At 52.5% G+C, this 25,087-nt stretch overlaps 3 protein-coding genes across 4 annotated transcripts; all 3 read right to left on the bottom strand.

The window, feature by feature from the left end:
* Positions 1-5,751: 5,751 nt before the first annotated feature.
* Positions 5,752-7,003, bottom strand: LMH87_003732 (uncharacterized protein; the record flags this gene model as incomplete). Its single annotated transcript, XM_056194846.1, has 4 exons — positions 5,752-5,879; positions 5,934-6,125; positions 6,183-6,361; positions 6,441-7,003. The coding sequence occupies 4 exons, from the start codon at positions 7,001-7,003 to the stop codon at positions 5,752-5,754; spliced, it is 1,062 nt and encodes a 353-aa protein (XP_056048534.1).
* A 12,448-nt stretch (positions 7,004-19,451) lies between these two features.
* On the bottom strand, positions 19,452-23,075 carry LMH87_003731 (uncharacterized protein; the record flags this gene model as incomplete). Of its 2 annotated transcripts, XM_056194844.1 has the most annotated exons (2): positions 21,800-21,818; positions 21,898-23,075. In XM_056194844.1, the coding sequence occupies 2 exons, from the start codon at positions 23,073-23,075 to the stop codon at positions 21,800-21,802; spliced, it is 1,197 nt and encodes a 398-aa protein (XP_056048532.1). The 2 variants fall into 2 exon arrangements, with proteins under 2 accessions (XP_056048533.1, XP_056048532.1); XM_056194845.1 differs by having other exon boundaries at positions 19,452-23,075.
* A 345-nt stretch (positions 23,076-23,420) lies between these two features.
* On the bottom strand, positions 23,421-24,706 carry LMH87_003730 (uncharacterized protein; the record flags this gene model as incomplete). Its single annotated transcript, XM_056194843.1, has 3 exons — positions 23,421-24,155; positions 24,204-24,531; positions 24,588-24,706. The coding sequence occupies 3 exons, from the start codon at positions 24,704-24,706 to the stop codon at positions 23,421-23,423; spliced, it is 1,182 nt and encodes a 393-aa protein (XP_056048531.1).
* Positions 24,707-25,087: the final 381 nt, after the last annotated feature.

Raw genomic sequence — 25,087 nt, 5'->3', positions numbered from 1 at the left:
AGCTGCATTGTACGGACACTCACTGCCAGTCCAATTGCCCACGCTAAGAATGGCAGGTAGAGCTGTGACGTCACAAGCACACTAATCCGTCTTTGCTCATTCGACCAGTTATTCAACCACCCCAAAGACCAGGATTCTGCGCCTTTTTCTTTCTCTCGAATGCTGTGGATTTATTTTATTCTCGGCAACACAAGCATTTTACATTATGAATAAAGCCACCCACACGCACACATCGCTGGGGTAGCGAAAGCTTGTTCCCACACACAAAGCCAGCCAGCCCCCCGCCCGGCAGGCTGGCTGGCTGCACAACTCGGCGCGAAGTTGCGCTGGGCTTATTATTATTCTCATCGCTTTCCCTCTTGTTTCAAGGGCATGCTGCTGCCCCCAAAGACGGAAGGCGGACGGCGGACCGTACGATGGTGGGTGATGACATGGTTCCCCATCACCGTGATTCCTATCACGGTGGCGTGTCAAATAAATCATTCAGGCTGTAGAGAAGAGCTGCACAACTGCGCTCACAAGCTGCCTCGTTTGTTCCAATCAACGCAGGAACCCGTGGGAGCATGTACTTGTGTGGCGGGTCATGTCGGAAGCCAGGGAGCCGCTGCCTCTGCCGAAAAGAAGCCTACTGATAGCTGAGTGGCTTCCGCCCTTTTCTCCGGTGATGTACAGAAGGACTTGTAGACAGAAGAAAACGAAAACACCCCTTGATAGGGAAGAGGCCCATGTATCAGATCGAATTCGCAGTAAGCGTCTGACTTGAACCACAATCGCCAATCGCGCAAATGCAAGAATGCAATCCCATCGGACATCTTCAGTTGTGGCGTCCCGCCCGTTGCGCATGTCAAAACGGCTTGGCTGGGCACGCTACGACAAGCGCAGAAAGAAAAAACCCAAGGGGGTGGTGGTGGTGTTGGTGTTCCATGGCTCTTGCTCACACACTCTCTCTGTTCTAGAACGTCAAGACCACGATCTGTCAGAAAGAGCGGCAGAAAGAAAGACAGATTGAACAAGGGGCACGTTGTTTTTGCAAGATTAGATTATGGATAGGATGGGCAAACCATAAAAAAAAGCCAAGACGGAAGCGCCCGTGGCGATGTGCAAGATGGTGGCTAGAAAAGGGAATGGAAAGTGTCAATCTTGGCACAGAAGAGACAAAAGAGGTGCGAGCACAACCGTTTTTTTTTTCAAATCTGCAGAAAAACGTACATCGAACCTTTTCGTACAACATCAATGTACCTGATTGTCGAGCTTGCATCAGCAGCATCTGTCCAACCTTGCCGCATCACCACTCTTTTTCATCTTTCCTCTCGTTGGCGGTTCAGGAGAAAGTTGGCTGGCCAAAAGGCCCGACCTTTCGCAGTGGCTTTCTATCTCCCTTCTCGTACGGACCTCGTTCATCCGTAGATTGTGTGCGATCGATTACTTGATAGGCTCCTCCCCATATCTCTACGGGCCCTGGTGTGTATACAGTATCTTTCATCAAAAGTGCCTGACCAGACACTTTTCACGCTTTCTCGCATTCCATCTCCCCTCACCTTGTGACGAACAAGTTTTCTTTTTCGTCGTAGCGCCTTTACACCAAGTTCTGCCGGCGCGGTGTCTTGTGGGTAGGAAAGCTTGTTTTCGCAGGTCGGCCCCCCCCCATGCAGAGCGCTAACGCGACACTAAATTAAACCTGTTGTTGCTTGGGGCAGGGGGGCGTGGGTGCAGGATACATGCGAAGAACTGATGTGACTGATGCTACCGCACATGTACTAGAGACTTTTTTTCCTTCCTTTTTAGTTGTCTTGGTACTCGGTACCTGTAACCACGGTCCTGCAGGGGATGACAGTACTACTGTATTAGTACACAACAACGAAAACCCCAAAGTGCACAGTGCAGCGACTCGCGGGCAGCCCGGTCATACCATCGTCACTGGGCTCACTTTCATTTTTAGGCCCGGGCGAAGCGAAGGGGAGCCCGGGTCGGAGAGAAGCCTTCGCGCCGGCCTTTCTCCTTCTCCACAACGCTTACACCAGGCTCCAGCTCAACCTCACCGGCATCTCCCAAGGCAGAGAGATGGAGAGAGAGAGGGATAATAGAGATGGATTTTAATTGGAGCTCGGCAAAGACGTGTGATGTGTCACTGTTGTGGTTCTTTCTGCCTTTGCCCAAGTTTCAATGAAATGCGAGTCCCGAAAAGTGGCAACTAACCACTTGCCACTGGCCCCCTCCCTCCTTTCCATACTTGGGCCAATTGCCACCGTGCAACGGGATAGGTGGGAGACAAGCAAGAGAAAACACAGCGGCAGACCTAGTCTGTGCTTAGAATGGAATGGCTTCCACTACTACCATCATGCCTGCGGGAGCACGAAGAAAAGCATTCGTCGTGGTGGTGTCGAGGTCGATGTGATAAATTGGGTCTAGTAACACCGGCTTAAAGGCCAAGCTTTTTTGGTGAGATCGACAATCTTTAAATTTTTCTCCGCGTTTGCGGGCAGAAACAAGCATCAAGACTTGGCTTTTGATGCCAAGCTTTTTTGCTTTCTGTTGTTGAACAAAAACGACAAATCTTGTAGGAGCCGTCGTCTCGGGACTGGTTTCTCCAAGAATAGAAACTTCTGAACCTTGAAATTCTGGGACAGCAACCCTTTTTTGCCTCCACACAAATTGTTGGTCACCTAGTCTGTTGCCGCCTTCCCTTGCAACACATGGTGTCAGCTGGGGCAAGCTAGAAGGGTCAAGGGGGACCATTCAATGGTTCACTGTCGATTCAAGTAGTAGCGCCTATAACACGAAAAGTTTTGCATCGCATGCACCAATGAAATGGTATAATAAAAGTCTGTGTGAAGCGACGGCATTGCGTGGTGTGTGTGTGTGTGTGTGTTGAGAATGGCACGGGGGCGTCCGTGTACTAGTTAGGATCTTTTGCTCCCATTCATCTCGGCTGAGGAGGTTGGATTCCCGCCCTTTCGGTCGTGGTCCGTCTGCCAGCTTTCACCAGCATTTGCGTTTTCAGCTGCGAGGGCACGGCTGTTGAACCACAACTAGGCAAGGGTGTGAGGGTTCACAGTTGTGAACCCGCCTGTGGAGGCGCGCCAACGGGCATTGATCAGCGCGTTGCAGATGGCCGCTGCAATGCGACCGCTGCACGACCTACGCAGGGCCACAGGTTCGTCTACGGGATGCTTTGCTACAGAGGACGCCGCCAGCAGCGCGTTTTCAAGTCGCCCAATAAAGATGAAATATAGATGAAATTACAGCGTGAAGGGGCGGAGAGCAGAGTGGGCAGGTGAAGGGGGGCGACCGAATCCGTAGTTGTCCCCGATTTAACACACCAAGAAATGTCATCCGAATGCCTTCTCTGCCGTGGGTGGGATGCGCCGCCCTGTGTCGTTTCACGATTGGAACAGATATGGGAGGGGGCATTACGCGTCCCTTCTCCTTTTTCACATGGCCGAGCTGAGCTGAGTGTACCAGCACTCGCCGCTGCAGTCTCATTCATCCCAGCACTTTTGTTCCAATACCCAGTATTTTCTTTCCGGCCTCTATTCGGTGGAGATGGGGGTTTGTCATGGTGGGAGGGGAACGTTCAGAAGACTGGAGGAGAGAGGTGCATGTATAAATGGCTGGCGGATGGCAGGAGAGCGGTACGGTGCGGTGCGTGTGCGGTGGTGGTGGTGGTGGTGGTGGTTGTAGAGAAGAGAGAGAGTCGTTGCAGTAAAATACTCAGTAGGGAAAAGAATAAGAAGAAAAATCGGTTACAGCAGTACAAAATCGGTCAGATCCTGACTTTTGGTGGGAGCAGCTGATGCCCACAACCTTGCTTACTCCTTCTCGCCCGACCAAAGTACAGAGCTTACCGGCACACATGCACATATGCATACACACGCACACACGCATACACATGCCAACACGTTCTCTTTGGTCGGCCGGTGGTCGGTCGGTCGCGCCATCAATGCCGCAGCCGTGTGAATGGGCTTCCGGAGCACATGTGGCCATGCCGACCGACCAAAACAGAAATCCGGGCCAAAATATGCCCAAACTTGCACAGCCCTTCTCATCTACTCCATAACAAGTAAAAACACAAACTAAACAAGCATCTCCAAAGATACCCACCCCCAGCGACAGAGACATGAGCATTTAGAATCCCCCACAAAAAGCTTGTCTGGCTCTTGACAACCAAAGTCTTGCCCAGTTCAGGCAGTGATAGCCAGCGCTGAAACGACCAGCCATTCCTCCTCGAGTCAGGATCTGCCCCGTGCTTCCTCTTCGTCCTTCTCTGGCTACTTCCTATTCTCTCTCTCTCTCTCTCACTCTCCCTCTCTCTGCGAATGTCACTGCGGGTACACTCTTTCTCTCCGTTACTGATTCTGCACACATCTCGATGTTCATGCTGGGGCAGTCCACCCAGCCCGCCCCAATCTACTGGGTATAATCGCGGACAGCCACTCCCCCCCTTGTTTACAGGATAAATATCCAGAATAAAAAAGAAAAACATCCAATGGAAAGTCTTTTCCCCTGAGAATCAAGCTGTTCTCTTCTCCACGTCCCTTTTCTATTTTTTTTTTTTTGATACAGGGCCGCGTAATCCCATCTTACTGGCAGTACTGGTAGTTGACTGGTGCTCGCGCGTCCGGCGGCTGGGCGAACCGATATAAGTGCTGCGCCAACCTTACGGTGTGGTGGTGGGCTACTGTCCCGCAACAAGATCATCCGGGGGGCATGGGCGTTGTCCTCGGTGGCTTTTTTCCTTTCCCTCTGTCGCTTTACCCAGTATTTCCCTGTGACCCTCACTACCCATTATCGTCTCTTCCGTTATTGCAGTCTTCCAAGGCGCCCACCTCCCGGCCCCTCTCCTGCCCCCCCCGTTATACCCAGGCTCGCTCCATTCCCAAAGAGGGATGCCGCAGTCTTGCGTCAACAAAGTTCGTCCCTCCGGCTGGGAGAATCTGGCAATGCTCCTGACAATTGTTCTTCTCTTGCGTCGGCGCGACTTCCCAACCCGGCTGTCTATTCTCTTTGCCCCCCCCCCCCCCCCTCTTGCTGTCGTGGGACAGCCGAAATGATTTTGTGTCAATAGTTGTCTCAGTCACTAACATGTAGAGAGCAAAAGATGTCTGCGCCACTAGTTCAGGCTCACTTGTTAATTTAGTCGCGTAGCAACAAAGGCCATAAAGATATGTACTCAATTCGGGTCTGTTGTGGGTATATGACCGTTGAAATATGCAGAGCCGCGTCTGCTCAGATATTTCCTTTAATGTACAGTGTGAGTTCGCCATTCCGTGGACGACTCGCAAGTGAAATATACATCGCTGTCCTTTCCACCGTTGTGATGTGGCTGCCCTTTGGGTACCAGCGCCGTCACAGATATCTCACGCCCAAACTAAACAAAACAATGAAACCAAAAAAATGCAAAAGACATGCCTCGCGCAAACCCCAATAGCCAAGTAAACGCCGGTCGGACAGATCTATAACGGCTGACACCGATTCATGACCATGCATGCATGGCTATGTTGTCCGAGAAAATTGTGCCTCCAGCCTTCGTGCGGTTGGTAAGACTCCCGAGGCACCACCAGTGCATGACTGGTGTGGCCCGTAGTAGACGCATTGCAGTATTGATGCAATCGACCCAATAATCCATTCTATGTGTGTCCTTTGTCGTAAAGCGTATCTCTTCGTTTGATACAAAATTGTTGAAGAACCAATATGTAATGATGCCAGTGTAAATGTGACAAATGTACCAATGTTGTTTGTTGATCATGGCAATTAGTCGGAGTGGTGGTCCTCGGATCCAGCTTCTGAGCGAGCATCACCACGGTGAACCTTGCGGTGGCGTCGGAGGTTGGAAACGACAGAGAAGTGTCTGCCACATCCCTCAAAATCACAAGCAAAAGCTATCCCGTGTGTTAGCAAATGGATTGGGCGTCTTTCGAGGTCTGAAAACGTACGCTTCTCGCCAGTGTGGCTATACATGTGGGTTTGCAGCGAGCTTGGGCGGGTGAAGCGCTTGTCGCAGACCTTGCACTTGTGCTTCTTCTGCGTACTTGACGAGACCTTGGAGCTGAACTGGCCCATCATCGACTGCGGCGCGGGGGGGATCTGAGGGCCCAGCATGCGAGGGAGCGTCCTCGATTCAATGTCTGATCCAGCAGTTGAGTAATCGGAGACCGAATCGCCATAGTAGGAGCTAATGTTACCGGTAGAAGAGATCGACGAGCTAGTGGAGTGCGTCGACGGAAACCCGTAGGAATCAACCGAGGAGCGGTCATTGCGACCACCGTAGATGTTTCTCGGTGTGTCCTGGCTCATTGCCAGCATGCCGTGGCTGGCGTCGAGAGCGTCAGCGAAGGCGCGTCGGTTCTCAGTGGAAGGCAGGCTGTACTAGAAGTTAGCAACATGTTTCATGGCACAAGAGCCATCTGCTGTGCGATTGAAGGTCTGCGGGATCTACTGACGTTTGCGAAAATCTGCGAGACGGGTCGTCATGGCCAATGGGGAAAGGGTGCGACCGTGCTGGAGCGGCTGCGTAACCCATAGCCTCGTAAGGGCCGGATGCTGGAGGTGCAAAGTGGCCGTTGACGGGCGAAGCCGAGGTGGCGTAGCTGGGCTCGCCAAATGCAGCTGTCGAGGTCTGCATGCGATTCATGGCAAGCATATCTTGGTTGGGGTTTAGGAGATCGTGCTGCATGCCGAGGCTGGCAGATGAAGGGTGATGATGGCTGCTGGCGGAGGAACCCAAGGGCATGGAGCCGTAGGATGTCATGGAGGAAGCGCTGCCAGTGCTATCGCGACCAGGGATTGGCTTGCCATGCATCATGGTGGGAGGCAAGCTCGGTTGTCCACCGTGAACGTTGAACAGAGCGCTGCCGGGACCAGACGCGGCGGGAATAGACTGAGGCGGCGAAGAGGCCGACGACCAAGGGTTAGAGAACGCTGGCGGCTGGGCGTGAGCTTGGTAGTCAAAGTTAAGCCCAGGGCCGAAGCGCTGCTGTTGTGAAGGGTCCAAAGCCATGGTCATTATGGGAGTGTGAGCTGTGAGAGAGGTGTTGTAAGGGAGAAGAGAGTAGTAGTCGGGATGTCGAAGACGACAAACGTTGTGGTGCGAGGGGCGGCAGAGGACTCCGTAGTTGTTGCGAGCAAGTGCTGGGAGTCGAGCGATTGTGTCGAACCCAGCCAATTATTCGATGTTGCAACGAAATTGGAGGCTGAATTGGGTGGTGCAGACAACAAGATACTGAGTTCTTGGCTTGTTGTATATCGGCCAAGAGTTGTAGGGGAGGAGATGAAGAGTGATGAGTAGTAATGAGAAGCGGTAGGATGATGGAAGTACAATGTTGCTGATCAGATGCAGGATCCCGACTAGAAGAAAGCCAAGTCTGTAGTCAGATTCGAGAGGAGAGGATCCCGATTGTAATGGAGCGGCGTGTCGTTGACGGGTTGGGGAAAGAAAAGCCAAATGTGGGATCAGCGAAGTCTTAAGTGTCTGCGGGCAATGAGCGAAAGAGAAATTGACGGTGTCAGTGACCTTGTGAGAGGCAGGCGTCCAGCGGGGATGTCAGTGGAGATGATGGCGCACCCTCGTCTGCAGAGGAAGGAGAGGACGGCGTGGGCGTGCTTGTTTAGAGCTTGGGGTGTGTGACGAGTGGGCAGAAGTGATCGGCAGGCCGATGTCCCATTTACCAGGACCCCCAGGAGAATGGGAGGAGAATGGCTGTAAAGTACAGCGTGCAGGGGGGTGCACCGGTGGCACTCACTGCAGTGGCGGGAATGAGACCTGATTGTACAGTGCAGGGACAATGAGGCGTCGCACGGCAGGAGAGTAGCAGTGTCAAGGAGGTGAGCAGATGCAGGCGAGTGAGGCTTTTACAGAGTTGATGATGCAGCTGCTGCGGTGCCTTGTCGACAGCAGGAAGTGATGAGGGACGAAGTGCAGAAAGGCACAAGTAGAGGTACAAATTCGAGAGGCGTTTGGGGAGTAAAACGGTGCAGAGATCAGCGGGAGAAATACTGAGTAAAATAAAAATAACGAGGAGAGTGTGGAGGAGAGCAGAAGAGCGACGGTGCAGTGGTTGTAGTAGAAGCAAGACGTCGAGACAGTAAGAGCCTGAGTGAGCCTGAAGAGCAGTGTACAAGAGCGCAAGGTAGTGGCGTCCCAAGTGGAGCGGGATCCGTGTCGCTGGGAGGAGAAGGAGAAATAAGAGTTGATTTGCGCGAGAGGACGTTGCCAAGCACCAGATTTAAGGTAGCGAGATTTGAATAAGTGGCCACGGAGGGAGGGGCGGGCGAGATAGCAGACAACCACAACTGCCGAGGCTGAGGCGTAGTGTCTGGAGAGGATGTATGTGTGTATGTAGGATGCTGCAACTTGGTTTTACCACGGTGAAGCCAAAGATGAGTTATTAAGTATAGAGGAAAGTAGAACAAGTTTGGGTTTGCATTCTGTACGAGGTGTTGAGTAGACCATGGCAAAGTGTACGAGGCGGACCCTGAGGCTTATACAATTGAGTGCTGGCAGCCATCAAACGTGACTGACGGAAGAGGAGTAATACCTACTTTCCAGTATCCATCCGTACACCCACAAGAAAAGTTGCTCCTGGCAGTGGCAGTGGCAGTGGCAGCACCAGCAGCGCGCCGCAGTCGGTCCTCGGTACTTGCTGGCGGGAAGACTGTTTTGGTCCAGTCAACAATGAAGGGCCTGCTGGAAGGGGGAGTGCAGCCGATGGTGTATGTGGAGGAGGTTATGTGGTTATGTGGAGGGATGTGGGGAGGCATGATGGGGCCGGGGCCCACTCTGCAAAAAACAAGCACCAGCCAGCCGATGGACGGGTGGGTATCAGGCAGCGCACGAGCCAAGGGGGGCGTGGCAAGAGGATACCTGACAGAAAATGAAGAAAATAAAAAAATAGGAATAAATTAATCCAGAGAATTTTAGAAAAGAGAGTGGGGTAGCGAACTAGGATGGACATGGTGGAGCCCCTGCTGGCAAAGGTGGTGGCTGTGTGTGTGTGCTCTCGAGAAAGCAGCCGGATACAACCGGGACAAGTACATCATTGCGCGGTTCCAGGGCATTCGGTACGGCAAGATGGGGTACAGCCCAAGGACGCAGAAACGGGGACGAGGTACGAGATACGGCGGCCATTCGCCATTGCAGCGAGCAGAGCGCCCTGTTATCTGGCGCCCCCAAACCATCCCCCTTCCCCTCTGGCCCAAGCTGTACTGGCACTCGGTATTTAGCTTGGGGGCACCTGTGCTGGCTTTCAGTGGAGATGGGCCGCTAAAGACTCAGCTACAAAGAACCAGTGGGCCTTGGGACGGCCGCACGATACCTGCTGTTTTGGCCAGCCATCGCCTGTAACTCGCTGTACCTTGGGGGTCTCCAGGCGACGCGCAATGCTCTGGCTCAGGTGGCGACACTTACTCGCAGCGCTCTCTCCAGCGGCCGGCCGCCAGCCTCACCGCACCTCTAGCGCATCTTCAGCACCAGCTGTCGCAGTGTCACGGTCCGTAGTAAGCTGGCCGGCCGTTTAGGTCAAGACCATCCATCCAACGAAGGTACAACATGTCCTGATACGAGACGATTTACCAGTACGGATGGACAAGCTACCAGTACGGATAGACAAGCTACCAGTACGGATAGAGCAGCACAGCTCACAACTCTGCCAATATCGGCCAAGGCACTGTATCATTGCAGCATGCTGGGCCGCCCCCATCTGTATATTACATGGCTCAGCTTAACTCTGCGTCCATCCACTGTTGTGGGTGGGTGCGCTGGACATAAGCCTGGCCGAGTTGTCGATGAACGGACGGCCTGTCCATTCATGGAGAGGGCAAAATAAATAATAATACAAATAATAATAACAAAATAAAAGGGAGCAAACACGCAAAAAAAGCAGGTGGAACCCGGCGTTCTAATCCCAAAGCCAAGAGATTAGTTAACTGGTCGACAGCCATCATGCAGGGTCTGCCTATCTGGGTCATGCTGGCAACGCGCTGACTTGGTTTGGATGCTTGATGCGACACTACAATACGTCCGCTTGCAGGTGTATGTAACTGCTGAAAGTCAATGCCGTCTTTGCGATGACCAGATGTATACCAGTGCCAGTAGTTGTTTCGAGTAGATATAATTAGCACAACGCATGGAGCCGTGTCGGGGAGCTTGCGTGTACTCGCCATCACACTGATTGTGTAACAGCAGCTCCCAAGTTTCATAAGCTATAATCAACCACCAAGCTGATTATCAGTAAGAATCAGCCAGATCTAGATGAACGCAACCCCCCCGTGCCAAACGGCACCTAGCCAGAATGGAGCCCAATGCTCTCGTGCTATCAGAAACACGGTCAACGTCCGGCCGGTAGTCCTGATGAACTTGGACTAAAATTAGTCGTTGGCAACCACTTTTGCGAGACGGTACTCGCCATTGCTTACAAGCATCTAATCATTGCACGTGAGGGTAGAATAATAAAGAAAACTACATTCTATTTTTTCCTGCTTGCTGCTGCACTCATTATTCCGCAATCTCGGCGTGTTCCCTACTGACCCATGTTGCATTTACGGTATCCTCATCCGTAGCCTTGTAAGATGAAAGAAGGGCCAGCAGCAAGAATGTCTTTGGTGCTGGCACCCGACGACTCCATCCCAAAGGGCCAGCTCTAGTCCAACCAGCAGCGCTGGAAAGCCTGGGATTCTGTTTTTTTGTGGTGGCGGTTCATAAGCCAGGCGGAGAGTAGCGCCAGAGGGTGTCTGCCCATCAAGGAAGAAGGGGCCCTTGACGTAAGAGCGGATACGGTGGTTGGCCAGCAGCCCGGGGGGCGGCCACAGTACCGCCGGCCTGGCCTGGCTGTTTTTTGTCTCGTGAAGTGTGAATGGATGGATATGGATACTTGCGAGAACCATGGTCATGATAGAAACTTGTTTTATTTATCCGTTGCCAGCAGGCGCCTCCGCCGCCATCACCGCCGTCGCCGTTCGTCCCCGCACCGGAAGAAGCCATTTCACAAGCCAAAAAGACGAAAGAAAAAGCAAGAGCGACCGCCTCTCCTTGGCCGGCCGAGCATACGCTGCACAGGCGACCGCCGTGCCGGACGGCCCCAGATGGTGGGCAGGCGGCGTGGAACGCCTTTGCCGAGAACGGCCCGGATTTGCGCAACCACGTCAAATGGGAACCAGAGACATTGTACAATCTGGATGAGAATTGACGAACCGACCGGACCGTTGGCGATGACTACTAGCCTTTGCCCTGCCCGGACCATCTCACCCGCTAGCAGAGAAAGAAGTGCATCTCCGTGCTTGAGTAATTGCATGTGCCATCTGACACCACGTTCTAAAAATTACCTGCATTTGAACCACTCGGCGTAGCAGCGTGGCGGAGCGACCGTCGTCGATAACAGTCGCAAAGATGAAAAAGGGTACCCCGCGATCTTGTGCATGAATAGGCTGTCGTAATCAAGGGCTCAGGCTCGGGCTCAGGCTCAGGGAGCCGGGGTTGGTTAGGGTGGACAAGTTGGAGAGAATGGCTCCATCGTTGGAGCGGAGCGATGTCTATTTTGTGACGTAGATGGTGCATAGAGCAGAGTACGTTTTAAACTTCAAGAAACCTGGCACCGTAAAGGCGGACCTTTGGCGTATTGCAGCACTGGTGATGCCAGGGCAAATGACAGAAACAAAACAAGGCGCAGAACGTCATTCCCAAGGTGGAGTGCAGTGCGAGATGGAGGGGAGACCTTTTCTCTTTATTGGCTTCATTTTGGTAATTAGTTTGACGTGAGTTGATATTTTCTGGAGCTCCAACAACTGAAAACCAAGGTCCTGAGAAAACGGTGTGGACGGGGGAAGCGGGGGAAGCAAAAGCGTGACCGAGCCCATGCCGCTCTCTCAGCCTGTGGCGTTGCATTACGATTCGATCCAGCTTGTGCCCAGCCCAGCCAACCAAGGATGAGCCGTGACAGGAAGCCCCAGTTCCTCTGTTCGTAATACCGCAAGCTGGGATGGCATTCGGGCAGCGAGAAAGACATTTCGCAAGCCCATGACATCAAGCCTCAAACTGGCTGCGGGGCAGAGAGAAAGGAAAGAAGAAGAAGGAAAAAGCGGCGGCCTGCATGACCACGGCCTTCTGCAGCGTAGCATTAGCGCTGGCGTGCTAACCAGGCTCTAATAAATGATTGTGTCAAAGAGGAGGCAAAAAAAGGGCCAAGTGCTGCGACTAATGACCGGTAGGAAGAAATACGTGTGCTCCCAAGAGATGGTGGCGTCTTGGTGGTGGCACGCTACCAGGAGGAAGAGCCGCGATAACAGCAGGCGGCGCGCCCGCCCTGTGACGTGGTTTTACTACATGCATGTACATGTATGCAAGCGGCTGTTGGTAAATTGCCGTTTTATCATTCATGCATCTTGACAAGATGACCTTGTTGATGCTGGGAACATGCCCCCCTCCTTGCTCAGGGACGCCCGTATGTTAATCTACAGGCACAACTTCTCGGTTAAGCTCAAAAGGATTGTCCCCCCTCTCCGCAAACGTGGCGGCGCGCCCGGGCAAGACAGCCTATCCATCTGGCCGATCACTTGTCAAAGTAGACAGATAGATACTAAAAAGTGGAAGAACGACGAACTGTACCAGGTGCGTGGGAGGAGGGGGAGGAGGAGGGAAAAGGGAAATGTCTTGTGCCTATCAGGCAGCAACCACACTGGAACTGGAGAGAGAGGAAAAGGTACACATTTTTTATACCGCCGGTTCGGTTTGATGTGAACAAGAGCCCACGCCTCTCCTCCCCGCGAGCTGCAGCCATGTACCACCACACGGCTGTGTACAGTGCGTGGCACAAAGAAAACGTAAAGCAGCAACTGTCATCAGGTATAAGCGGTGAAGAATCAATCACGCCAGTCATCTTCATTCGATGAATGCGAAGGAGGCAAAAAAAGTAAAATGGACAGGCCACTCTGACACTCAGACGAATAAGACAGGGGGGAGGCCATGCAGGCGTCTGTCTGCATGTGCAGACAAGAGCGACATGCAACGCTGCTTCTTTTTTTCCTTTCCTTGGTCGTTGAACTTTCTGACACACTGTACCACACTGTATACTCGACGCCTTGGCTCGATTTTGCTCTGGATCGCAGAGGTAGCCAATTGCACGGCCGGCGTAGCGGACCCTGAGGCCGATGGTTAGGCAGGCAGTTGGCAGCCGCAGGCCAAGCATTTGCGCCATCTCTAGTCCCCCCACCCTCGGTACGCTAGCCTGATGCTTGTTCCCTCGCCCGCTTACCCAGGCAGCCGGTTCTGTTCAACATTGCTTGTCTGCGTGCTACCAGTATGTTGACCCTTGAACGCCTTTGGTTTGCCAATGAGAAGCGGTGCATATGGCGACATGGTTTCTTAACGCTGGGTGCTTCTGGGGAAAGCTGTTTGCAAAAACAGTGCGCAGAGGAGAGCGCAGGTAGCAAAACACCAACTTGTTTAGTGCATGATCGAGTAAAGTAGATGGGTGCATGTGTGTGTGTTATCGGGATGGCAGCCTATAGCCGGACCTATTGCCACCCGGCAACTAATTCCACCCGGCAACTAATTCCAAGTTTGCCATGATCCAAAACGGCATGAAGAAGAATCTTGCCCCCTCATTCCGGCCTTCTATCGTCTTGTTGCTGGTTTGTGTTGTCTCTTGATCTAGTGCTGCCGCACTGCCGTCCTGCACGGGTTGCCTGAGCCGGGCAAAGATACGGGAGAAGCAGATGGCAGCTACCAGTAAGTGCAAGGGCCCTCCCCCCTGCAGCCTTTCAGCCGCGCCGAGGTCCCCTGCTGGGAGACGATGTGGGGGTAGTTGGATATTCTCGGATTTTAATTAATCGTCTGTACAGCTTCAAATGCAGCTGCCGCTTGAAAGGCCTTTCTTCTTCACTCGTCGTGCGCTCGTGTGATGCAATACTGGTACCTTGAATTACAGATGGCACTTTTGAGCCCTATATGCACACCCCCTGTTTACTGGCAGAACGCCACCATGTCGGGATCCATTATATTTTATATGGGTCCATCCAACGCCTCCGCGCCACACCTCCTCTTTGCCACGCTAAACCCTTTTCCGCCAGCTGTCTCTTGTGCTTCTTGTTCTTCCGTCTTCCTCCTCCTCCATCTTCCTCATCACCCATGCCCTTTCCCCCCCCTCACTGGAGACGCAGTAAGCCTAATGCAGTCACTTGAAACGCATAGCATGGAGACGCCTGTCCCCTTCCTTTCAACTTGTCTCGCTGCTAGTGCCACTGCATTTCGTCACTGGCCCTCTGCGACAGGTGTGCCGGCCGGGCCTTGTTTTTCCTTTGCGACTGACCGTGTAACAGCCTCGTGCTCCGGCGATGACATTTGCTCCCAGTTTGCCAGCATGATCTGGTCCGCCCGCACGTCATAACTGAACCGTACCAGTTACGCCAGAACGAAGCATACGCGACCCAAGACATCAAGTTTCCCCAATCAACCAGCCAACTGTCCGATGGCGGAGTCTTTTGCAAGCTTTGGTCCGTCGCACGCTAATTTGGGTTGCCGCCAGCACGAATCAACTAGCACCAACTGATTTCTTGAACAATTTTACCATTTTTCTGCTCAAGACCCTGCGGCTCTCGCTCTGTGCCGGCACACGGCGGGTCCATCCGGCACCCGACTCAGAGCCAGCCAGCCATGCTGGGCAAATTTGTAGTAGATGTTGCAGCTGCGACAGACACGCCCAAGTCTTTGCCTCCATGATGATGAGAAACATCGTCAACATCTTTGCCTCTCCCCAATTGATAGCATCTTCAAGGTAGCCATTTCGCTGCTGCCATGTTGGAATGCATTGCCGTCGCTTCTCATCTGCCGACAAGGACTCAAAAGGCCCACCGCCTGCCATGCTGCACTACGCTCACCCAGAGGACCGGGTCGCACTCGGCTGTCGTTGCTGGAGTCTTATTGACAGAAAGCATCTGTGCGGTAACTTGTTCAGCCAGGCGGAAGCGCACAACCAAGCCAACTCAAATCTGCGCTGTCCTACAAGCGCATGCAATACTATTCCGTCCGCGCGCCATCTCAATACCAGGGATGGGTTTTAAAGTTTCATACAGCCACGATTTCAGATAAATTTATCCCATCTCGCGATCCAGCCCAACTGCAAACGGGGCCTGGGGAAGTCTCAACGGCTACATGCATGCCCGGCGGGCTAAATTATAAGAAACCAGCTATAACGTTACCAGCAAAGAGAGCCCAGCAGCATCCCCATCAATTCATCTACTCGGAACTACGGCGCAACTAATTGCCCTGTTCCGTACTCTGCAATTTCTCCGCCGTCGCAACTGTCTGTCGCCGTGAATCGCTTTACAGCTCAATTGTGCCGGGCAGTCTACTGAATACATGTCGGCTGTAATCGTGCCAGTCAGGAAATTGCAGCGACATGCTTCGCGAGGACCCGGTTCTGGCAGCCCACCGTGGCCCGTTGTCGGGATTTTAGATGCGGAGGAGGAACGGAGCACATGTGCACCACGGTCGCACTCCTCTTGATTAGCCCGCCAACCCGCCGTGAACGGGCAGATGGATGCTGCTAACAGGCGGCCTGACTCGCTCCAGCACCACGGCTGGGGAAAGGGCTCGCATATTCGTACCTTCAACTAACTGGTGCCCTCACCTTGGTTCTGCTCCACATTGCAGGGACGACGCGCAACAAGCTCCATTTATCATAGTTTCTACCGGCTCCCATTGATAGCTTCCTTCGGGTTCTCAGGTGCCGAGCTTGGTCCCCGCCTGTGGCGGCAGGGCCTGCTTCAACGGGGGAGCACGCCAAAAATGTCTATGGTGTATCCGTACATACTGGATGCTGCTATCGCTGACAAGCAGACCACACGTGCAGCTTGGTGACCCAGCTCAAGACAGCAAAGGGGGAAAACCGACTGAAAAAAGCAAGTGCGACTTCACCGGCGCAGACCTCAGGCCAAATTCGACTACAGATGCGCGAAGTATTGACGCTGTCAAAATGCAAAACGGCAGATGGCGGTATACACCTGCGAGTCGAGGGTGGCGACATGGGCTTCGTTCCGCATCCAATCACTGATACCGCTTTATGCAAAGCACAATGTCAAAAAGAAGACATCTCTGTGCCCAGCCTAATAAGTGCCGGCATCCCGATGGACTTTCGCCACATCGCTTGTATGACAGCCACGTTTTGGCTCGATGGAGGCAACAAAAAAATGGCTGCATTGCGGGCCTTCAACCACACTCTCGGACAGCATGTCGGTGAATTTCCATCAATATAACCGTGCTCCTCAACGCGATGCTGCGCTCACAATCGGTGTCCCCCCAACCTAGTTAAAATGACCAGCTCAGCATACCGGGGCTGGCAACGCCCAGGTCTCACTTTGACGACAGGGTAGCCTGGCTACGGGGGCCGAAAGTCGGGCGACGACCGAAGCGGCAATTAGAAACGCAATGGCAAGAAAACGGCCAAAATCACGCCTGTGATGCTTGCTTGCATCTCCAAACTCGCCGAAGATTAGATTTAGATTCATGACCATGCCGGTGCTGAGCCAGCATCCAATTGATCGTCGCTTGCTCGTGCGGATCTCCCGACGTTGGGATGATCCAGGGCCTTGGCGGTCGCGCCACCGAAAAGCCAAGACTTGTGCTTCTTTTTCGCGTTGGGAAGGGATTTGCATCGATCCTTTTCTCCGACAATGCGACCAACATGCTCTAGAATTCGTGTATATCCGTTCAACGGAAGCAAGCTTAAGTTTACGGTGGCAGACTGCGGATATTACAAAGGCCTAAACCTCCACGTGCGTGGGTGTGTAATGCTCTGCGTAATATGTGTGTGCGTGCGAGGGATTTAATGCCTGTGAACTGCGCCGTCGCGGTTTGAGGCGTCCTTGGCAGGCAGGCAGGCCTCCGACTTTTCCTTGCTCCCCGTGTATACCTGATGAGGAGGAAGAAGAAGAAGAAGAAGAAGAGGAGGAGGACGTATTCATGATGCGCTGCCGTGAGAGACTGAATTGCCCATTACCTAATAGCCGAGCGAGACTGTCTGTGAACGAGCTCAAATGCCACTTGACTAGTCAACGACATCTACTCCGTAGGCAAGATACACCTGCCTGCCTTTGTGAACTCCAAGAAAGCTACGTCGTTCTTGGAGCCTGTTCTTTGTCTCGTATCAGTGCTTGCCCCGGCAGAGTTCCTTTTCAGGAACTACGCCCGGCATGAGAGTGTATCTTTAACAAGCTGCCTAGGCTGTGACCCGAAAAGAATAAAATAAAGAGGAATCATTTTACGCAATGTGCATGTCGGCAGGTCATCCTTAATGGTTCCCGGTGCGGCCGAAAATGACGAACGAGGCGTTCACAACGCGTCTCGCAGCCGACGAGAAAGAAGATTTTTTTTTAACCTTGGAATGACATCTCGACAGGACTGATTGTTGCCCCCATCCGGCTTGCGGGAAAGAAAAGTAAACTGCCGATTGACGTGAGAAACACGGACCAAGGCAGACACCAAGCATAACGGGACGATTGAATATGCGTAATATTTCGCACGCCAAGTTGGCTTATCTGCACATCATGTCACATTCAAGGCCAGATAGTTTGTACACGGCCCTCTCAGAGACACTGACGCCGATAGGTACCGGGAGAGCGTCTCGCGGGCTTTTCGTTCATCGAAGAGTTTCACTTGTCGTCCAGTCATGGAATCAAGAAAAAACAGGACGACATAGCAAAGAACTCGTCGCATAGTTGAAAGAGCCTCCTTACATGGCACACACCCACAGGACGCAAGCACCATTACCCCATCCCCAAGTCTCATGCTCGACCCGAGTATCTGGAACCCAGCGACGACCGGCCAAAGCTGATACAAAAGCGACAAAGGTGAAGGGTGTATTGCCAGAAAACATCACCAGCCACCAAACTGCCCTGCATTGTATCCGCCGTGCTCCATCCCCCCCTCCCGTCTCTATACATGCAGTCTGCGTCGTCGTAAGCGATCGCATCAAGATGCCAGCTGGAGGAGAGGTGGAAGCTGGTAAACGAGGCAAGAACAACGACGAGAAACGCCAAAGTGAATTTTGGTAATAACAAAAAAGAGACATCATGCAATGCCATGTGAGTTCGTTTATCCGACACAACACAAAACCACACCCTAACCCACTTGCCACACACCAGTCCTGATCTTGCGCTGTGTGTGTGCATGTCTTTGCTGCTGTTGTTATTGTTGTTGTTGTTGTTGTTGTTGTTGTTGCACACGGCAGATGCAAATGCACCAATCGACCTCTTGTTTCAAGGCCTTTCCTTGTGTTTTTTTGTCCCCATCCTTCCAGAGCTGAACAGAATCAGGCGTGCCAGGCTTTCGCTGGCTCACTGGGGGGGCCCAACCATGCAGTTGCCAGGATATAATGACTCGAGACAAGCAGATGCGTGTTTCACACTCAGCACTGGGCCGACCAAAAAAACCCAGGTGGCGTCAGGCACTGGGCCATGGTCTTCTTTCATTTTTTTTTTAATTCGACTTCTTGGATCTGGCTCTCCCCCCTAGGTCTTCGCCACCATGCCTGTTTATGATATGATTCCTTCGCCCTTGTACTACTTCTGGGTACATGGCACCAGGGCGCATTTCCTGCTAGAGACCCCCTGGGCTGCTCTTTAAAAACGTTCCGAGACTTATAAGCACAGAAAGTTGGGGAGCTGAAAGGAAGGGGAAAAAATAAGCCAGGCACAGCAAAGAAGGGCCGGACATGTCTTCCGGTGGTGGGCGGCTCCCGCGGCACTCATTGCAAAATTGAGCAACGCCATTTTTCCATATATCACATTGCAGCATTCCGTCTATTCACGGCGAGGAGCTCTCTCCAGAGGACGCGCCTTTGTCAAACCCCATGACGTTTTAGGAATCGAAATCGCCACACCCCCCTTTTCTCCATTCAAGACAGCATAAAGGCTTCGTGTCTCTCTTTTCGACTTTTGTTTACCATGTCTTTGAAAAGCTTGGCCCTAGTTAAATCTCCTACTGGTCCGGGGGGATTGCTCCTTGGTCTGACATGGCCACCTGTCTGCTGGGACGAGACACAGCCGATCTGGAATGTCCCGCCTCTCCATCTGAAACTTTCTTGTTTCTCAAAAGGAAAACGATTCCCAAGGAATGCAAGTTCACTCTAGGGGTTTTAGTGCAAAATTGTACATTCGCAATTAAAAAAAAGTTCTTTACATTAGAAATGGAAAAACCAATAGGCCTCGTTGCTATAACAGTACAAAAAAACGCCCTTGTGCATGATGCCTCCATACTCCCTCTTCCTTCTATGCTGGATATAGATTTTTGTTTGCCCCCATTTCTGTTCCCATTATATGGTACAGCGATAGAGATAGTAAAAAAAAGTTACATGATTTTGCTAGTGTTGCGCTGCGAACAGTGTGCTGTGATTGACGCCGCTCGTGACGATCTTGGTGTTTCCAGTATCGCTGGCCTGTCTCCCGTTCTTTCGATGCCTACTCTTCTATAGAATGATGGCAAGCTCAGGACGATCAATCTTGTCATCTTCCAGGTTTGGATAGTATGGCACCATGGCATCGGCGGCCTGGACATAGGCGTCATTGTACAGGCGCCAGTATGGCGTGCGCACCTTGCGAGCCGGATGGAACAGGCCCGCCCAGACGTAGTTGAGCACGATACCGGGGCCGGCAGCCATGCGAATGGCCTCAATAGCCTCGATGATGCGGTCAATGACGTGCGGGCTGGTCTCAAACAAGTTGGGGTACAGCAGGTTCAGCAGATGCACCATGGCATCCTCGCACCCAAGCCCCATGACGCCGAGGGCAATATGCTTGACAACGGCAGCGGCGGTCTGACGATGCACCTGGTCACGATCCGTCAGGGCGTCTTCGAGAAGTGGCGTGACGGCGTAGACGTAATCCTTGGCCATCTCTCCGATATATTCAAACAAGAACGACAGAGACTTGAGCACACCGTTCTGCACGTTGAGCTCTGGTACTCGATATTCATTCATCAGAGCGGGCAGGACTGTAAACGGCGCGCAGGTCTCTGCGACGATACCAATGGCGACAGCCGTGTTGACACGGGATTGACGTTCCTGAACCCTCAGGTTATTCAGCAGAGTTGCCAATACATCCTGGGGGCCAATGGCTTTGGCAATGAAACCAAAGGTGTTGTTTGCGGCTCGCCGAATACCCTTCTTGTGCGCCTTGAGCATGTCCAGGAGCTCGAAGCAGATTCGCATCCACTCTCGGGCATTGACACTCTCAGGGCCACGATCCGCAATACGTCCGACAAGGTCAATTGTATTCTCTTGGACCTTCTCGTGTCTGTTTCGCAGAATTGGGGTCAGGCGAGGCAGCAAGTCCTTAATAGGGGGCTGCATTTGTGTGATACCGACAACGGTAACGATGGAACGCAGAGCACCAAGAATTGATCCCAAGACCTCAGGATACTCCTCACCGAGGTATTCATACAGTACAATGCCGAGTTTGCCCATGAGTGCATCCTCACCACACTGTTGCATAACCATGGCAATGCGTGAAATGAGATCAGCAGCCTGCTGTCGGACCGTGGCCGACTTATTGTTCAGTCTCCAGAGAATCGTACTGACAATCTGAGGCAAGTATGGCTTGCATCGAGTACCGAGAGCATTGACGACAGAGCCAAAGCCGTTGAGCATAACAATGTCTTCAACACTCTGCTCCTGGAACGCATGCAGAATGCCGTCAATCAAGCGCTCCTCAAGTCGCTCTCCGATATCCGCGGCGCCCAGACTGGCAACAATTTTTTCGACAGTCTCAACGGTCATCTTCCTGTATGCTTCACTCTCATCCTTCAAGTTATTCACGATCCGCTCAAGAATCTCGCTCACTCCGACCTTCTGGCCAATATCGACAGTTGTTTCGACAACTTGGCGATAGTTGCGCTTGTCGAGGGCCATGCGCCTTACCCAAAAGCTCTTGAAGAACTCATCAAGAACATGCTCCTTGAGATAGCCGGCGGTAACGCCTTCGGTGGCGGCGCACTGAGACACGACTTTGAGAACGACCTTCTTCATCTCCTCATCGGGCGAAGAAAATTCTCTCAGAAGAATCTCCATGATCTGACTGGTATAGTAGTTGGCATATTCCTCGTCCATGAGGGGAATAATAAACCCGACAGCCTTGAGAAAGCCAGCCAACCCCTTGCCTCTCTGCTTGCGAGCACCCGTCCATAAAGGGTTGAGAATATCGTCGAAGCTTTCAATACCGTATGGGTTCGAAGCCTCTGCAAGAGCAGCAATAGCCAGACTAGTCACTGTTCGGACCTTGGTCTGCTCGTCGTTCAGGTTGGGACCGATGCAGTCAACGAGTCCCTTGAGATGAGGTAGAACTGCACATCCCATCAATATGGGAATCTGCTGCACAATCTTGACACCAGTATGACGCGCTTGCCAGGACTTCTTGCTTCGACAAACGGCGCGGAGGAATGGGAGGAGGGCGGGGATGCCAAGAGCAGAAGCAACAACGGCAAAGGCTCTGGCAGTGGTGTTGCGGACATATTCATCGACGTGGTCAATATCGGGTCGCATAGTGCTAATCATGGTTGCCAGGCCGGCAGCCTTGGAAAGGTTCGAGATAATCTCGCGACCCTCAACTCTGGCATAATAGTCTTGGTCGATGAGTAGAGGCTCGATGACAACCAGAATCTTGTGCACATACGGTCGCACGAGGTCATCAAGCTTGTAGAGAATGCGGTCGATGACTTTGACGAGCAAATGACGCTCCTGATCTTCAAGAGTCTTTTCCATGAGTAGGGGAAGGATCTGGTCAAAGAGAGGACCAGGACCAAAGTTTCTCGCATTGTCTGTTATTTGTCGAAGGGCGGTCTTTCGCATGGGCGGTGTGCCGTTCTTGATCTTCAGCAGCAGGCGCATAATCTTTCTCTCTTTGAGTTGCTCAACTGACAGCGAATTCTCGTCGGAACCATCAGTCAGCTTGCCAAAGTAGGCCATATCTTCAGCCTTAAAGAACTGCAGATCTCCGACGCCGGGAATCTCGGCAGGCATCGGCTTACCTCCCAGACGAACCTGGTCGGGGTCTTGCATCATGAAGCCACTTTGCTCGACCGGAGCAACCATCTTGTGAGGTGCCACGCGGGTGGGTTCGTAGCCTGGAGGCGGCTGCAGGATCTTATATCCATCATCTTCGCCGGGAAGCAGGATGTCTAGCTCCTCATCGCTGATAGGCAGGTTGCGAATGTCGCTTCCGAAGTTTGCAGGTAGCATGGCAGACTGGGACTGAGGAGCGGGTGTAGCGAGACCTCCATTGGCCATCGGTGTGGCAGACGGAGCCTGGTCCCAACGAGAGCGCTTCTTGGGAGCATCGCCTTCGAGAGCCCCGCCGACAGCAGGTGCCTGGTCCCAGCGAGAGCGCTTGGGCTTGGCCGTCTCTTCAGAGGGAGCTTGGTCATCTGCGCCAATATCCCACCTCTGCTTGCGCTTGCGACCAGCAGCTACAGCCTCCGTGGGCCCAGCCTCTGCGTTCTCCTTGTCACCTTCGGTCAAAGAGGGGCGCGCATCCTCGTGGGTGTCGCCAGATTCCTGCTTGGATTGGATCGCCTGTCGCACTCGCTCTTCTTCGCGTTCAAGCTCGCGCGCTTCCATGATCTCGCGGTAATTGGCACCATTCTCGGCTGCGCCAGCCTGTCGGTTCTCGGCAAATGGATCGGCGCGGGTCGGGGTCAGAACACGGTTGAAGCGGCGCTTTTGGTAATCGGTTTCACGGTCAGTAATACGACCGCTCTTTTCGCCTTTGCCGGCCAGGATATCGTCCTCTTCAACGCCGTCACCTCGTGCAAATTCGTTGATGATTTCAGTAGACGCTGTGTACTGGCCAACGAGGCGTCGCGTGTTATCCACGCCGTCCATCTCATCATCATCGTTGCCCATAGGGAGGCTCGTATGATAACCCGAGAACTTGTCACCACCATCATTGTCGTAGAGTTCGTTGTCGGCGCTGTCAGTCAGCTTTTGCTTGGTCGAGTCTGTCCGCTGCGTCGAGGAACGTGTTCCCTTCTTAGCGGCAGCAGCAGCATTACGCTCCTGCTGGAGCTTTTTGATCGTCTCAAAATCCGCGTCAGACATCTTGTATCAATATTCTTCCAGCCTCATCCCGGTTCCAAGGTGCAAGGAGTGATAAGAGCGCTGACGTTGCGCATGGGGAAATTGAAGTGCGACAGGTAGCTTGTGCTGAAGTTTTCTAGGCAGCTTTGACACGAGGGGGCGAAAAAAAGTCTAGGGGCGCGCTGGCGGTCGATTCCGAGGATTAGCCGCCCACTCAAAACTCAAGGTTGGTAGGACTGATATCAAGGCAGTGTATTACAAAATTGCCAAGAGAAAAGGGCAGAAGAATCATTGAAGAGATGTACATGTATATATTGGTATTTATTAACAGACCTTTCCGCATGCCGGTTTCATTTTGTGCCGCCTTCATAGCTGGCGCCGTGTCCGTCTTCTCTTAGCGGGTAACTCCATGTCCACCACAACGGCATCAACCTGCTCTGGCTTCACCTCAATGGCAATATCCGTCTTGAGTCGTTTCTTGGAAATTTTACCGGACTCTTCCTTCATAATCGATGCTCGACCATCGGACAGCGGTTCTTGTTTTGGTGGTCGATCAGCGAAAGATTTTAGGTCAGCAGTAAATAAGACGGAATGAGCCCAGCCAGCGTAACTTCCCCAAATACTCCTAAAATGGTCACCAACTGCATCGTACATGACTTTATTAAAGGTTTTTGTCTTTGTCTTGCCCATCTTGTAGTCGCGCTGTGCAATCTGCCAAACGTGAGTGTCGACAGGGACAGACTCTCCCCAGCCGAGTCCCATGAGGCAAACGCAGTCTGCTACTTTGGGCCCAACACCAGTCAAAGCAAGCAGTTCTTCGTGGGCTGCTTTGTAAGTGGGAATTGAATCGGACTCAACCTTGACAATTGGCTGCATAGCAGATTCTGGGTTTCGTAATGTTTCAAGCCATCCCGTAGGCTTCTCTGTTGCGATGACACGAGCAGTCTGGGCGATATATTTTGCGCGATACCCAAAGCCCAACTCTCGTAAATGACTTTCAACTTTATCACCCGAAAGAGCTTCTGGGGTTGGAAAATCGTGAATCGGTTCGTCTCCAACATGTCCAATGAGTGGCCCATAATGTATACACAGTTTGTGAACCTGGCTCATTTTAGCCTGAAAATTGTCAAAGTGAGGCTTCGGTCTTACCATTTGAGAAATTCGAGCTATGTTATTATTGCTACTGCAAATAAAGCCTACCAGGGCCTCCCATGCATCCTGACTCAAGATGCGAACTCCTGCAAATTCAGGAGCTCTCTTAGCGAAGTTGGGATCTGCCATTGACCATTGTTCGTACAGTTCGGCGAGATTAAGCCGTAGACTGAAGTAGTGCTTCAGGAGATCTTCTGTGTCATCCTTTTCAATTGAGGAGGGGGATGCAGAAAGCCCTGTTCGCAGGCTTGGCCAAGTTGTCTTGTAGTGAACATGTTGGGGGTCTTGCTTCAGGGACAAAATGCGACCGTGAAGCGCACAAGTCCTATGATCATCAGCATCATCAAACAAACGCTTCAGCAGTGCGTTGACAGAAAATACCATTCGTCGTTGATTTTGCGCCACCTGAATGATTGACCGCATCGCAGAGTGGTGTCAATGCAAAGCTCTGCTAGTGTAACGGGCAGCTTCTGCCAGCCGGTCGCGCGTTTGATAGCCATAGTAGCACAACTGGAACGATATGCGGGCGGTACTTCTGGCACAGCCAGCACAATGGCGTGTATCAGTGAGGCGCGATGAAATAAGAGAGAACTGTGTGACCTTGACGGAGATGACTGGCTGGCAGTCGCCAGATCCCGTAGCAATGCCTGGTGGCGATACAACAGGGGGTTCAAGCGCTGTAAGTTCTGGGCGGAGCGGCCACCGGCACAAGGGCGGCAGCCTAACCTGAAACAGCTAAGCGCAATTGGCAGAAAAGCTTCCAGCATCGCACGTCGTCAAGACGCGGACTCTGTCTTCAGCCTTTTCGACTCCAAGCCGTTTTTGAGCTCCCATCTCCATCAATCAAGGAGAAGCGTCCTGCAACCTACAGGCGCAATAAA

This window comes from Akanthomyces muscarius, chromosome 2, assembly GCF_028009165.1.
Source record: "Akanthomyces muscarius strain Ve6 chromosome 2, whole genome shotgun sequence".
NCBI lineage: Eukaryota > Fungi > Ascomycota > Sordariomycetes > Hypocreales > Cordycipitaceae > Akanthomyces > Akanthomyces muscarius.
This window is presented reverse-complemented; position numbering and strand designations above follow the sequence as displayed.